This window comes from Pseudonaja textilis, chromosome 1 (assembly GCF_049901715.1).
Source record: "Pseudonaja textilis isolate UNSWEBS1 chromosome 1, rPseTex1.2, whole genome shotgun sequence".
NCBI classification, from domain to species: Eukaryota; Metazoa; Chordata; class Lepidosauria; order Squamata; family Elapidae; genus Pseudonaja; species Pseudonaja textilis.
Window position 1 is genome coordinate 185,237,160 of NC_141990.1, and position 16,349 is coordinate 185,253,508.

General features: G+C 40.4%; 1 protein-coding gene across 1 annotated transcript; it reads right to left on the reverse strand.

Moving 5' to 3' along the window:
• Positions 1–1,626: 1,626 nt before the first annotated feature.
• HOXD4 (homeobox D4) lies at positions 1,627–6,807 on the reverse strand. Its single transcript, XM_026697021.2, has 2 exons — positions 6,140–6,807; positions 1,627–5,648 (listed from the first exon to the last, which is right to left on the reverse strand). The coding sequence occupies exons 1-2, from the start codon at positions 6,573–6,575 to the stop codon at positions 5,338–5,340; spliced, it is 747 nt and encodes a 248-aa protein (XP_026552806.1). The 5' UTR covers positions 6,576–6,807; the 3' UTR covers positions 1,627–5,337.
• Positions 6,808–16,349: the final 9,542 nt, after the last annotated feature.

Below are 16,349 nucleotides of genomic sequence, written 5' to 3' on the forward strand. Positions count from 1 at the left end.
TTCTGATCTTGGCATGTTTTTGATCCAGAAATAAATTTCATTCTAAATTTGGCCTTCTCTTGAATAAAAAATTAAGAACATGCATACCCTCTGAAAAAATTTAGGAACATGCATTCCCTCTAGAGGGTTAATTGAGGTGGTGGTGGTCAGGAGAGTGATTTGTAGTTGAAATTATTTACTGAAATGAAGCCCCCACTATTTTTTCTAGCCTGATTTTGCCCTGAAGAAATGGAAGGAGGGTCTTACACAGGACTTGACTAGATGCAGCAAGTCAACTTTTAATCTCAGCCAAGAGAACTTATTGTGTGGTGCCGGATTAGACAATTCAGATGTTAGAATATATTGGGAAATGAATAGGCTAATGTTCACTTTCAGCCTCCAGCTGCAATATTAATAATTTTAAATTCTACTGCAGTGGTTTATTTTATTGATACTACTATCCCAGCCAAAGCATCTAAAATCCTTTAGAAAGAAAGAAAAAAGATTATGGGTAAGTATATGATTCATAGCGTCCTACTCTCCATATCTCTAGCCTTGATTCAAATAGTTATTTTAATCATGCCCGTACATCTCCCGAATTCAATGTTCTTGTTTTAACATGGGTGTATATGCACACATGAAGACACAGAACTGCACCAGCAGATGGAAGCCATAATATAAACTGTATATCAAACTTCTAATGCAGATGTTCTAAACACTTCTAAAAAGAGTTGGGACCAAATCACAACTTTCCCTGGGAAGGAAAATCCATTGGATTAAGTGGAGCCTGTGAAATAACAATTCAGGATCAGGGTTTAGGACAAGTATACATACACAAAATGCCATTAAAAGGTCACTGGGAAAAAAAATCTAAAAGTAAATAATGCTACTGAAAGTAAATAACATTGCAGAATATCTTAAAGCACTCTGAAAACTTCCCAGTTGTACAATGAAAATAACTTTGGCTAAATGCGTAATTTCAACTAAACCAAGAAATATTTTAAAGTACCTTCTCTTTTTTCATCCTGACATAGGGATTTCTTGATCCTGGCCATATCTGCTGCTCCACTGAACAGAGTGATTCACAATATGCACGTTTACTCAGAAAGAAGTGTCTTTAGGTTCAATACAATTTATTCCCAGAGAAGAAGCAGGAAGAAGACTGCAGCCTCCAATTCAGCTGTAATCTCAAGTATGTTTACTTAGAAGCAGCTGGTCCTGGAATCAGACTTATTTTTAAGCAAATATGCATAGAACTGAAATGTGGAGTGAGGTTCCATGCAGAACAACTTGGAATTCCGCAGGCTGAACCTGAACCCTGTAGGGGAGAGTGCGTAAAGATGGAGACCTTTACATATTGTCTTGAGACTAAGACCTCGTAAAATCAGAGACTGGATTCCTAACTAATAATCCCACTCCCTCTTTTTCTGCTTGTTCTTTCAAACATTTTATACTAAAGACACCATCTTGTCTTTTTTTTTAAAAAAAAAAACACCAATACTTTGACAAGCTTTTTTTAAACACCAGACCTTGACAAGCATCCACCCTCCCTATACCAGGGCAAAAATCTATATGTGGACTATGTGGACTACATTTGGTATGTGTGCATCAAATCTGGATATGCAAATGATGATATCAAAGCCATTCGTATAAATAGTCATTTATTCAGAGGCAGCAAAACATTGGCAAAGTCTAGTAAACAGAGATTGTTTGTGGGACAATGCAGTTGGACCCAAAGGCGATAGTCCTACGCAGAGGAAAGAAAATGACTTCAACTTCCATTTGCTGGAGGTACCGCCTAGCTCAACTCCCAGCCAGAACAGTCTCCTTTGTTGCCTCCCTCCCAGAAACAGTGAAAAAGGATAGTAGGAAGTAAACAGTGGGCACCCACGTGCATTTTCATTCACATTTTTGACCAAATGTTTACAATGTGGAGCCATCACATAGAAAACCTTTGATAGTTGGCCACTTTATCATTTCCTTTCAAGGGTGAGCTAACATACATACCACCAAGATTTAAGACTTAAAGCTCAAAGAGGATTCCCCTGCACTCAAACACACTCTCTCAAGTCAACTTTAGTTTGAACTAAACATTTGTCAAGAAGACATTAACATTACAAAGGATTTAGGCCAGTTCTGTTTTCTTCACACCTTCTGCATCCTCTTCAATTCATGGGTCTGAGGAGGGATGAGCTATCGAGTGGAGCAAAATTTGTCCCAACAGCAGTTCCCTTCAGAACATGTTTACTGGGAAATAGGTGTCATTGTGTATGGGGAAGGGGTGTAGACAGTGGAGAAGAGGGATTATAGCTTTTCTAGGGTGTTAATTTAACAGCCTTCCTCACCCTCATCCTGTTACTCAAACCAGACTTAAGAGCTTGCGGCTAACTGGCCTTTGCTGTGCCCCAATTCCTGGAACAAATATGATAGCATTAGGCATTGGATCTGTGGTGCTAAACAGGATTAAGTTTTAAAAAATATAGCTTTACCAAAGTGGCTGGACTACAACTCCACAGTTAAGTTGTTTGGAGGAGAAACAGTTTGTGCCTGAAAACACCAAAGAAATTTCCCTTGTTCTTGCCTTTCCCAGATTTTCTCCCGAGCAATCATATTGAGATCTCTTACTAAGGGAAGGACCTATTAGAATAAAGATTAAAAGATTAAAAGACTGTAGGCTGCTAAAGGCAGTGAGGACTTGCCTGCTAGTAAGTAGGCAAAGGTTTAAACTTCCCAGGAACTGAGGCTGCCGGTTTCCTGCTCAGGCCAGAACAGGGCTGCAGTAGTGGTTCAAACCAGGCCCAATCTGAACTCTCCCTTCCTCCGGATTCAAACAATTGCGGGAGGAGAATTTTGAAAAAGACACAGAGACAATCCACCCCAGTTAGCAGTTAGGTGGGCACTTTCAAAAAAAAACAAAACTTAAGAATTTAGACTTCAAGGGGGTTCGAAGCAGTCTTGCGCTTTGCTGGGCGGCCGAAAAGGAAGGGGGACTCCCCCAGGTCCAAGAGGTTAAGGGTTTAGAGGTCATTCCTCCAGGCTGCAATACGGCTAATCGGATAGAAAATTTGTCCTCTGGATGAACCTGTTTCTACAGTTGAGCTGAACTTCAGTAAAAACAAAAAGGAAGAAAGAAAAGAGGAGCCAGAGCAAAGAAATACCTTTTGAGCCTCTCAACGTGGAGGCGTCCTTTCCCCCCTGAATGGACGGGGTGCTTTTTGTCATAGAGACAATGACACAAATAATGCCCAAATATCCATCTTTAATATCATGACGGGCACATATTCAACGGAAAAACCGGAACGAGCCAGCGCTGGAGGCTGAGGCTGAGACCAAGAAGAGGTTCATCTCAAAGGGGACAAAGGAAGGGCTCTGGCACGGAAAGAGAAAGAAAGGAAGAGCCAGCTAGGATCCATCCTAAATGTTTTAACATCCTAAATGTTTCCTATCCGCAAGCTTTATAATTTAACTACCAGGTTTATTCCCTTAAGATCCACTAATATTAAGTGTGGGTCTCTGAGATGTCTATTATATAGAGGGGAAATGTCCTTTTCTTTCCCTTTCCCTATTATTACTTTTATTGTTTTCCTTTAAATCAAGGAATGTGCTTAGAAATCAAACTGCCTGAAAAAAAGAAAAAAAGAAATGAGATGCCTGTATGTTAGTGTGAGGTTCCTGAGTTCAAAACTTTTCCATCGATAGAATTTCAGATTGCAGATTCCTCTAAACATAGTGAATTTACTTGGGAATAAACATGCTTAAGCACAAATTGTAAATGTAAAGGGACTGTGAGTTTAATACTAGAGCCCGGAACATTTCTCCCTGCTTTTCCAACTGAAAATGGGCAGAATGGACACATTTGCTTTGTTCCTGTCATAAGATAAGCTTAGAAAAAATAAACAATTTTAAGAGGGGAGAGAAATCCTCCTTTGTGTCATCATGGTGTGAGCTTAAATTCTTTTGGCAAAACCAATTTTTTTTTCAAAGAAAAGAAGAAACAAAGAATACAAAAATCTTGCTCATCTGTGCAAAAGACACGAATTTCTGCCAAAGTTTATCGTCACTTGTTCTTCTCTCAGTAAGAGCTGCCTTTATATTGAAAAATCTGTTTAAAATATATCCTAGTTCTTGTATTTACATCTGAACCAAAAGAAAGCACTGGTCTTTCCATCCAAACCATAGAATCTACCCCTTCTCTATTTTGTTCTTTTGTTTTTAAAGCCCACACAATAAATTAAATCAAAAGAGGCTAGTAAAAAAATAGTATATCTACGATGAACATAAAATAAATTTGAGGGTCATGAATCACATGGAATATTTACTACACTGGTGGGGGAGAGGCTTGGCTTTTGTGGTTGATTTAATCCACTTTCTCCCGCCTCTTCTCCTCTCCTCCTCCTCTCTTGGATTAAAGTACAAGCCATGAACAAAAGGGAAAACATAGTCCATTTCAAATTTTAAAAGGTCCCAGTTCTTTCTCATTTCATCTGAAAAAAAAAAAAAAAACTGGAAAAAGATTTCCTATGTACAGAAACACCTGAAAGGAAAGCAGCAAAGGAAATCAGTTTTCAAAAACAAAATCCAAGCAGCTGGGCAGGAGGGAGAGCAAGATTTGTTTTTATCTCTGTTGATATTTTTGGTTTGATTCTTTTTTTTTTCTTTTTCTAACTAACAAATAAATACATAGGCTAATAACAAATATCACCAATACATGAAAACAACCCGTTTCACTTCCTTGTTTAAAGATCTTCCTGAAAAGGTAGAGGAATTAGGTAAGCTTTTAATTTAAGGTTGTTTATTGAAAGTACTCAAAAGAAATGGAAAGGGGATGTTTGCCTGTTTTCAAGACAAAAGGTCAGTTTTGGATCTGCCCTGTTCTACAACCTGGAATGACGGGAAAACAGGCAAAAAAACATCTAATCTCAAACACCCAAAACCCTTCCTGGTAGATTATAAAGGCAATCCCAAATGGTTTGTCTGCAATAGCACCTGACTGTATGCTGCCAGGGGAATTTCATTTAAAAATATTAATTTGATTCATTTATGTTTTCCACATACATAGATAGAGACAGACAGATATACAGTATATCATTTTCTCACCACCTGGAAGCAGAATTTGTTTGTTTGAATGTTTAAGTTGCCTTCCGTGACTCCTGTGGTCCCCGCAACATTTGTCTCCACTGTCTTAGAAAACAGGAGGTGACCCATTGGAAAGTTGTCAAGGGCTACACCTTGCTTTCCCTTTTACCAGGATGAGTATCTATGTGCTTGTATTTGGCGGCCTGCACTCTGGGCAGCCTCCCTTCCAAAGAAAAACCCCTGGGAGTGGAGGAAAAAAAAAAAGGCTTGTTTCCAAGTTTCCTATAAAGTGGTCAAATCCGTTTGGTGTTCCTTGGAAACAGTTTGTAGGTGTTGGCTGGAGGCGGAGGACGAACTGGATGTGCGGCCTTTGGTGTTGGGGAGTTTGTGGTCTTTTTTCCACTTCATCCTTCGGTTCTGAAACCAGATCTTAATCTGCCGCTCGGAGAGACACAAGGTGTGGGCGATTTCAATCCTGCGGCGCCTGGTCAAGTACCGGTTAAAGTGAAATTCCTTTTCCAGTTCAAGGACTTGCTGCCTGGTGTAAGCCGTGCGGGAGCGCTTTGGTTCTCCTCCTGTGTAGTTTGGATTTACTGAGAAGAGGAGGAAACACCAAAAAAAAATAAAAATCAAAGGAAGTTATTAACATCCTTCCTGCCCCAAATAATATTTGTAAACCAATTTATGATTTTCTCTTTCTTGCTCTCATTAGATTTGCCAGGCTAAATAAACTCTCCTGGTTCTTGGAGGAGCCACTGAAAACTCTTCCACATTGGCTATTACTAGCAGATGGGCTTTCTCATTCATTCATTGCTTTCCTCTCTCTCTCTTTAGGTCCCAGAGTGGACTTCAGAAATCCTAGCCCCCTTTGTGAAAGAGAATCTCCTTCTGTCTCAGGCACATGGCCAAGAGGCCTATGTCATCCAAGCCCCAAACATTTAAGGCAAGTGTTAGTGGGCAACCTTGATTTCCACCTAACTTTCTCCTGATGGAACCTGGAAAGGCCTTTGGAGTGGTGTGGGGAGGGGGGTACAGAGCGAGACACGTGGAGAATGAGAGATGGAGAAAAGAAAGGGAAGCTTACCAGAGTTAACGTGGACTTTCTTCATCCAGGGATACACCACGGCTGGCTGCTTGGCTGTTGCTGCTGCTGCTGCTGCGGGTGACCCGTTGGGGCTTTTGAGATTTGGGTGCTGCTGGCTGCAAGTCCTGGGGGCAGGCACGGGGGCCGGGGGGCAGTGCTCCCCTTGCCCAGGGAAGGGCCCCGTCAGGCCGGACGGCTCCTGCCCGTGACCCCGCGCTTGCACCGCCGAGCCTTGGGCATTGCTGCAGCTGTAGGGCTGCTGCCCGCTGTAGTTTGGCCGCGCATAGAGTCCCTGGTGCTGGAAATCCGAGTCTGGCGAGGCGCCGTAGTAATCCGAGCTTTGCTCGGCTAGGTAGTTGTTCTGCAAATACTCCTCGCACGGGGGGAATTTGGGGTCCACGTACTTCGAGTTCACCATATACGAACTCATGGCCATTAATTTCGGAAGATGGAAAATACTAATTTTTTTTTCTCGCGCTGTCTTTTTTTCCCCCCCCACCCCCCTTCCCAGAGAGCCCTCCTACTTGCTGTCAACTGAATAAAGTTAGGCGCCCACGTGACCGGCTGAGCCAATCGGGAGACGCGGGGCTTTGTCACCGGGGTTGATGTGTTCCGCCACAATTTCCTCAAATTTCACCACATGAACCTAACGGGCAAATCAAGGGGACCCGCAGGTGATCCGAGGCTGCCCGCCCGCCCCCCCCCCCACACGTTTACCAAGGAGATGCGGGTCCGTAAACCAACCCCCACCCCCCGGTTCCTCCGTCGATGGCCAGCCCCCAAAGCCACCTTTTTCTCCCCTCTCCGCCCGCCGGCTCCCCCCCTCCCCCCGCCGCAGGTGAAGGGGGCGCCTTTTGTCTCCCCTGCCTTTTCTAACCTTGGGATGCCCTTCCCTGCCTTGACAAGGTAAGGCGCCTCGAGAAAAGGCTCGTATAGCTTTTGCAAGGGGGCAGTCAAATGGAAAGAAGGAAGGCGAGCGAGCGAGCGAGCGCCGGAACAGCCGGGAAAGGGCAGGAAGCCAGCATCAAACGCCCCAGCAACCCCGCCTCCAATGGACCTGGCTCGCCTTTGTGGTCGGGGTCAATCAAAAGTTACCCTCGTCTAGATGGGGCGGCGTGCAATTAGGCAATGAGTAACTCGCTTCGGAGTCCTGGTCCCCCCCAGCGTAAAAATCAGTTTGGGTCAAAATGCAACGCAAATCGGATGGCCCAGGAAACTATTCGGAAAGTTTGGAAGTTCAATTCTTTCTCTCTCTCTCTCTCTCTCTCTCTCTAAAAACAATCAGACACGAAAGAGAAACAAAAGCAAACCCACACGTTAAGGGGAAAAAAACCCCTCTATCTAATAATCAGCTCGTTTGCAAAGGACATTTCTGCTACAGAGATATGAATGCTTTCCCGATATTAGTTTGAAAAGAAGGCACGTAAATGAAGAGAGAGAGAGAGAGAAAATTCTCTGCCAATATCAATATTTTATTCACCTTTCACACACGGCCGTTGATATCGAAAGAGAAGGTTTTCAACCACCCGGCTAGTCTTTTTCCAGGTTCTTTGTACTGTCGGTGTGAGCATGTTTAAGATGGGATGTGGTACCAAAGGACAATTAAAATCTGACGAAGACCGTGGCTCCTGTTCTAGCGTGAGGCAGGGCATCTTTGCAGATCTTCTTTCTCCCTTTCCATCTCCTAACCATGAGCAGAAAAAGTGAAGTTTTTGCATCGACCATATATTCCCCTAGAATCGAATCTGTGACTACGTAAACACCACACAAATTCGGTTCTACAGGGTATATATAGACAACGTAACAACATTCTGGTCTCCTTTTCTGAAAGGCAGCCACACTGTCCTGTTTCCAGCCCTCTGACTTTCTTTCATCCAAGGAATACACACACTGGGTTCTGTTGGAGGAAAGACCTGGCGTCATGGGTATGAAGGGAAGGATATGTATAATTTCACAGAAAAACGATTTCTTTTTTTAAAAAAAAAAGCACAAATGGCGTGAGAAGGAACAGAGACCAGGACATCCTGATTTCTAAATTTACAGAGCTGAGCCAGTCTAACAGAACCGGGATTGTAGATACCTTCAGATTTGAATCAGGAAATGATTTGACAAGTTAAATTCCTCTTTGTAAAAAAGAGGAAGGTATCCAAACTAATAAACAAATTGTCTTTCATCGCCAAAGAAAAGATGTTATATAAATGGAGAATCTCTTACAAGACAAACAGGTATTTAGCTTTGATTTTAATAATGGGGGGGAAGACTCTTTAAAAAAGAGAGATTCCATTGGTCTTTTAAAAGCAGAAAGGATCTGTTTAAAATAGTTACGTACTTATATAGGCAACAAAAGCCCTGTCTTCTGGTTTTCAGACAGTTGCATTTATGCAAAGGGCAGGGCTGGAGGTCACCCTAAATCATTTACAAACATATCCCAGCATTTCATGATTTCTATTTTGTCGATAGCAGCACACACTCGTCCAAAAGTTCACGCATTGTGGCTGACCCATTTCTAAGTGCTGCCTTGTGGTCACCTCCCTTTACTTCTCTGGTTTGGCTATTCAAAAATAATATAAAATAAAACAAATATCAGGACATGTAGGTGTATCTTTCAACAGCAAGCTTTTTTGTTTTCTTTTGTTGAATTGTGAGGCAGAGAGCTTTTTATATCCAAAAGTGACTCTCTCTGTTAGAAACAGAATTGAACTGGATCTCTTAACAAATTTCTGAGTCCATATCTATTTCCAGCATTGGCTAAAAATGCATTTTAGCAGGGAAAATCAGTGGCTTCTCCTACCGCTAACCCTTTTTTGCCTATTTAGTTAAAAAATAATGAAATATACTCAAGTAGCCAATTCTTTGCATGTTTTATGTGTGTGTGTGGTTTTGGGGCACAAGAGAAGCAACACCTTGGAAGGATCAGGTAGAAATTACTGAAAGAAAGAAACAAACAAAAAAAGAAATTGCCCCAAAATTTTGTGCAATGGCACAGATTTTCATATTTGTTAGACGCTGTGACCTGCGTTTCACCTTATTGCACGACTTGCTCAGACAGGTCAAAGCCAAAGAGTTATTGATGGACAAAAGCGTTAAATATTCACCTCCTGCTCAACTGCCCATAGAAACTCTTTTGATCCATCAGGCCTTTTTGTATGCTGGTTCATAATCAGTATGCTAAGACTAAGTTTAAGAAAGACTTTTTTTTTTTAAAGAAGTGGAAAGAAAGACAGAATGAAAGGGAGGTTTTAAAAAAGAAAATCAAAGAGTTATAGGGCTACAAAACTGATTCCCCTGCCCACCAACAAGGGCAAAGCAGACAGAAGTTTTATCTAGGGAAGAAAATTCAGTAAATGGTTTTATTAGTGATTTACAGCTCTCAAAACAATTCACAAATGGAGAGATACACAATACATCAGTTTGTATTTTTAAGAGCAGTAAGGTAAGCTTTTAAAAATCAAGAACGTATGTGAAAGAAACAGTCACTTCAAAGAATTATGTTTAGAAGCTGATCATTATAATGAGCTAATGTGTTTATTTTTTCAAACAAAACAAGACAAAAACCTATAATGCATTGTAATTCTCAGTAGTTCAATTAACAGATTAATTCATTGTGCCTCAAAGCCCTGCAATATTTAAGCAATCTCAGCCTTGGTTTCACCTTCCCCCCTCAAACCTTTCTCTTTATTTTGACCTTACTTTTTTCTCTTCCCCTGTCTCTCTCTCTCTCTCTCTCTCTCTCTCTCTCTCTCCCTCCTTTATTTCTTGAAACAGATCCATCTTTTTCTCCTATTCTTTGTTCCTCCACACTGAATGACAATTAACCATTTTTTTTCTAAATCCATCCACCAATAATATCACCTTTCCTCTTACAATCCATCATCCTATTGCCAAAAAAACACTTTATTTAATCAGGTTAGCATTTAGTTTCAATATTTTGGACTGCCTTACATCATCATGCTTCTGATTCTAAGCATAGCGGCTAGGCATAGATGTTTCCATTGAACGAGCCTTATTTCCAGATATACTTCTTCAAGCTAAAGAAATATTCCCAGGTATCTTTAGAGCCGGTTATTTCCTTAGACAACCCCAAAGGCTGAGTACAATGTATTTTGAAGCCAAGGAACAGCCCAGATTTGCAAAGGGAGACACTATATAGTTTGAGCCGGTTAAAATGCTAATCCTGATCATTAACTGGAAAATATTGATGAGAGGCAGATTACGACATCTTACACCTGTGAAGCCCTGAAAATTACCTCCCTGGAAACTGCAATCAGCATTTTCAGTGACCTATCATCACAGAGCTGGAAAAGGATGGAAGAGCAAACTGATCGCCCCCCCCACTCCACCCCTAAACTCTCAAGTACAAGTAACTAGAGAGACATTTCACTGCACAGCAAAGGTAAATGCCCTCTCTTTGTATCAGCAAAATGTACAAAGCAATATTTGGAAACCCAACAGGTTTAGCAAAAAGGAAGAGTTCACACTTACTGGAGCTGTCTTTCCATTGTCCCGAACCTGTTGTGATTAAAAAGAGAGAAAGAAAAAAAGGTGAAGAAATCCTCTTGAATGCAGTTGAATTGTTGCTGTATTTCATCACTGCTTCTGTTATTGACGATTTAGAAAATGTCATAGCTTACAGCTCTCCAGAAGAATTCTTGAACAATGTTGAGATCACAGGGGCAAGAAATCAGCACACCTTGTGCCTTATCCTGATGTTGCTTTTTCAAAAGGCATAAATAGGATAGCCAAATGATTTTTTAAAATAAAAATAAACACATCTCTAAAATTCAGTGAGAGCCACAGCAGTCCTGCTTTCTTTCCAAGGAGCACAGAGCAACTTTCCTTAAAACCATTACAGTGGTAGAAACTTCCTGAAAGACTCCACAGTCACCTATTCTCATATTATGGCAATCTTTAAATCCTCACTGGAAAGAATGTTATTCACATAAGTTAGAGCAAGTTGCTTACTTTAACCGCATTATCATTCTTGTCTTTCATCAATTCTGTTTATCAATCCCACTCATCATTTAAGAAACAATGCATCAAAAACAAACAAATCTTTTCTTTTCTTTTAAACCCCTTTGTAAGTTTTCATCCTTTTGTTTGCATTATTCCTGAAGAGGATTATAAAAACGCGGAGACAAATTTAAGTGGGCAGCAATAATTGCTTAGCAGGAACTTTTTAATCTCAAGGGAGTCTCTCTTTTCCCACTCCAGTTTAATTCTAGAAAACTACAGGCCAGCTTCTTGAATTGATGAAAATAAAAGAGTTGGCAATTATCCATTAGCTTTGTCCAACGAAAGCAACAACAAGAAGAGTAAAAGAAGCAATAAAATAAAAAAAATAAAAAATAAAAAGTGAGCCATCGATTGAGCTGTATCTAGTTCTTAACGGGAACAAATCTGATCCCGTCATTCTTTTGTGATTCTTGTATTCTGCAATTTCAACGAATAGACCTGCCCGCATCCAAACGCGCGCTCCCAGGCAAAAAAATCATTCTTCTGTCTAGGGGGAATAAGAAGAGACTTACTGTATAAGCTTTTCCCTGAGGGAAGAAGAATGAAGAACAGGGCTCTCCTTGGAGTTCAGTTTTCAGCCAGAGGACTCCTGCTTAAACACTCTTTCTGTCACTGCTTCCAGGAACGAAAGCATCTGCACTTGTATGCTCTTAAACTAATTTATGGTGGGAATTATATTTTGGCTTGTCAACTTCAGGCCATAAAACAAAGTTTATTGGAATCACGTGCTTCGAAAGAGCCACTTAGGACTTATCTCGACGGAACAATAAATAACCTCCAGCTTTAAACTTTTATTCGCTTAAATAAAGAGAGCCCGCAAGAAGAAGAAGGAGAAAAAGATCAAGAGAAGAAAGAGGGAGGGACGGACGGACGGACGGAGTGGGTCGTTCGAAATTTAAATGGTTCAAAATAGCAAGGATCGCCGGGTGTGTTCGTGTACGTGTATGCGTGCGGTAGGCCAGGATTTTAAAATAATTGTTTGGCAGCCAAACTGGTGGGTTGAGGAGAAAGAACATGTGAATTCCGTTGCAAATGAGGACCGATTCAAAGATTATTTGGAGGAATATGCTTGGAGGTGAAATGGGAGAGGATGGGAGGGAATGGTGTGTGTGTGTGTGTGGGGGATTTCTATAAGTCCACCCCATTTGTGAAACCCTCCCATCCCATCCTCTACCTACAACCACCCCATATAGACCCTTCACCTCAAGGCTTCCACTTACATATTATGGGGGGGGGGGGGAGAGATAATTTCATTAAGGCTCACGAGTTTATTTAAGAAGTTAACGCTGGGCCCAGAAATGGTTCATATTCCTTCATCCTGTGGCATGAGGTTTTCTGCCGGCTAAGCAACTACCAGGAGTGGGTCTCTTGGAAAGAGAAGAGGTGGGTTTGAAATCTGCAAAAACCCAGGGCAGTATATTTCTGAATTGGGGGGATTGGGGTGGGTTAGACCAGTTGAAAAGACCATCACTCAGATGCTTCCAAGGGGGAAGTGGTTCTCAGAGGCAGAAAACTGGGTGAACTGTTCTGAGGTTCTCCCTGGGGCATTTTGGGGAGCTGAACAGGAGGGAAGACCATGCAAGATTGGTTTTTTAAAAAAGCAAAAGGGTCAGGACTATTGTCTCCTTCCTCTGCCAGAAAACTTGGAGAGCTGGTGCTTTGGGAGAAGGCTGTAAAACAATAAAAAGTCCAGTGGAGAGGGAAAGTGGGAAGGTGTTGGGAGAAATGGAGGTTGGCAGTAAAAACCAAAGTGAATTTAAAAGGAAAGGAAGTTACAGGTCCTTCAGAAAGACTTGCTTTAGTAGGAAAAGCTTCACATCTTCCTTTATAAGTGTATCATTAAAAAAAAAAAAGAAACAAATTCTCCAGCTGGACAAGGCAATATTTGTGGGCGGAATAAGATATATAATCGTGTCCCAAAATGAAACAGGAGAATTACGCTTTGCCATTAGAAAAGGAGTAGGCCAAAGAGATTTGATTGGAGATGGCTTCCAGGAGCCTCCTCTTCCCACTGTTGCTTTGTGAACTCTCCCCAAGACCCCAACCTTAGATACAACCCCCACCTCCTAATGTGGACAGAGTGCCCTCCCTCAACAGGCTTTTAGTTCTGCAGGAGATATTCTGCATCATTAAGGGAAGCAAAAGGTTGAGGACCCCTTCAAGGCCCAAGGATTATTATTATTTTTTAACAGACTTTTTTTTTTAAAGATTGGTCTGGCCAGCATCAGCATGGGGAACCCTTCAAAAATGTGTGGTCATTTTTTAAAGCTTCCCCACCTACCATTCCTCATATAAATGGGACCATATATTCTTACCATCCCTGACTCCTGGTTAGATTATTGAGTAGTAGTCCAATATATTCAAAAAGACCCTGTTTAGAGTTAGCTCTCTTGAAAGAAGTAGATTTCCTTGGGGAAAAGACTGTTTTTTGCAGGACTTCCAACATGAATGGATCCAAAATTAATCATGGATTTTGATAGGTTTAAGAGTGACTTAGCTTGAATATTCTGGTTCCAAGGTATTCCAATTTATTATATTCCATTCCAGTGTGCCAGTCTTTTGGGAACAAAACAAGTTCACAGCCCCATCTGTTAAGTCCAGTTTTATTTTATGAGATATCTTAAGGAACACCATGAAACAAATGGTCAGAAGTTGGAAAGGGTAGATTCCCATGGTATTATAAAGTATTGCTCTGGTAATGTAATTTTCATTAATAAGATAATACCAGTCAAAAAGAAAAATCCATTTTGATTTTTAAGGAAATAAGACTCCAACAATGCCTACCTGAAAATATGAAACAAATCTTTCAGAGTACATGGCTTGTATTCAGATCAGAACTCTTATCCCAAAATCATGTAGTAAAATAGGCTGATAGCAATAAATCCATTCAGTCAATAAACTGTAGAAAGTTGGTTAGGTGACCTCAGACCAACTGCCTTTCTCTAATCCTCCCAGCCCAACCCACCACAGTAGCTGTTGTGGGGAAAATAGGAGGCAGGAACATTAGGTAGGTTTGCCACTTATTGAGTTATTATATATAAAAAGGTGGGATAAAAAACTAGTAATAGTAATCTGTACCATTACTTAAGCATGATCAGATTTAGGTAAATCAAGTGGGCTCTTGTTGGTTGAAATCTGTACTTAGTTGTGCTTGCTTAATAATTCAAATGGCTAAGTCAAACAAACTTTTTAAAGAAAATAAATGGAATTGAAGCTAAGCCTGTTTATACCCAAGGACTTCAGATGAAGTTTTACAGAAAGGTTTATTGTGGTCTGTGTCCCATCCTCATCCAAATCTTCCCAGAAACAACTTCAACCCTAACCCTAACCCTAACCCGGTAACTTTTTCAAATGTTCAAATAACTAAAACTAAAACAAACTGATGATGGAGAACACCCTTTCTCCGATCTCAGCCTGTCATTCATTCTCTGTTTCTGTCTTTTTCTCTATTGTTAGATGGAAAGAAGGCTCAAGAAAAGGATGACTTCTGTATCCAATGTATGCCTACCATCTGGAAGAAAAGATTGTCTTCCTACCTGTATTTTGTCAATATTTTAGTACTGCATTCAGCTCTACTGTAACCCAAGATATTTGGAGGACACTCCATAACACAAAAATTAAAAAAGCAAAGAGTCAAATGAAATGAAAATAATAGAATTAAATTTGACCTTACATAAAGTCAAACCACTGAAGTCAATGTCTCTTCAGTTGATCCCTACTTCAATACTACTGACTTCAATAAGTTTTGTCCTAATTTTTGAAACACATTCCCAGCTTGAATCCTACAAATGGAGTTTGCACACCCTCTCACTGTGGGCAAAACCTCAGACTGGGAGATCACCTGGCCTTTATGTTGCTTGATTCCATAACCCAGACTATTGTGGTCATATAACAGTCAAAAAACTGGTTCCCATATAATCAGTAAACTGAGATACAGGAAACTTTGTACTGCAGGTTTCAAAATCCCTTTCATAGGGACTTTGAGGCAGGATTTCTTGACATTCTTAGGGAGGAAACACATCAAAGCTTCAATATAAATCCCAAACAGGCTTTGTTCAATTCAGAATACAAAGCAAACCTCCAAACCTTATTTTCAGGAGAAAACAGAAGATGAAAAGTGGATCTGTGGCCTTTCAATCATTGCTCCCCCTAGTCTCTTAGTGCCTTTGGGCACCAAAAATTAACCATGTGCCTTAATAAAATGGCAAATCTAGCTATTTATCACCCCAAGTGTTTTAACCGTGTTATTGAATCAGAAAATAGTTCTGAAGACCAAAGTTTAATTCTGGGGGTATATTGCCATCTTTAAATGGATTGTAAACTTCCACAATTGGACTCTCCTAAGTAACACAGCTTCTGCTTGCTTTATGCACTTAGGAGTTGGATTGCTACTGCAAACATCCCTATTGATTTGGAATTATACTATTATAATCTAGGAGGTGTGAAGGATATCTGTGTAGTTCTGGAAAGTCTGAACTACAGAGATGAACCATGATGGATCTTCATTTGGACATTTATCAAATGTGTGGCAAGCATTTGGTAAAGGTGATTTCGGCCCCATGGAAAATTTGCCTAAGTTGCTTCTGGTATGGTTCATATGGCATGCCTTTCATGGTTTGTGCCATTAGAATGTTAAGCTAAGGCTAAAAAGATATCTGCCCTTTATTAAAAAATGTCTTTATCTATGTAGGAGCATCCTTGACATATACTATACTAATACTAATACTAATACTGTACCATACATAATATAATATTAATATAATATAAAACCTCCTGCAGATATACATCAAGATTGAAATGTATAGTTCTTCTGTCTGACATCCAGTATCTTTACTGCAAGGACATTTATGTATATGTATATGTATATTAACTGTTTCCTAGTATGATTTTATTGCTTATTGTACTCTGTGACTATTATTAAATGTTGTAGTTGATGATTCTTGACTCTTGACAAATGTATTTTTTCTTTTATGTACACTGAGAGCATTTGCACCAAGACAAATTCCTTGTGTGTCCAATCACATTTGACCAATAAAGAATTCTATTCTATTCTATTCTATTCTATTCTATTCTATTCTATTCTATTCCATTCCATTCCATTCCATTCCATTCCATTCCATTCCATTCCATTCCACTCCACTCCACTCCACTCCACTCCACTCCACTCTATTCTAAAGAGTATTGTACTTGTGAATTT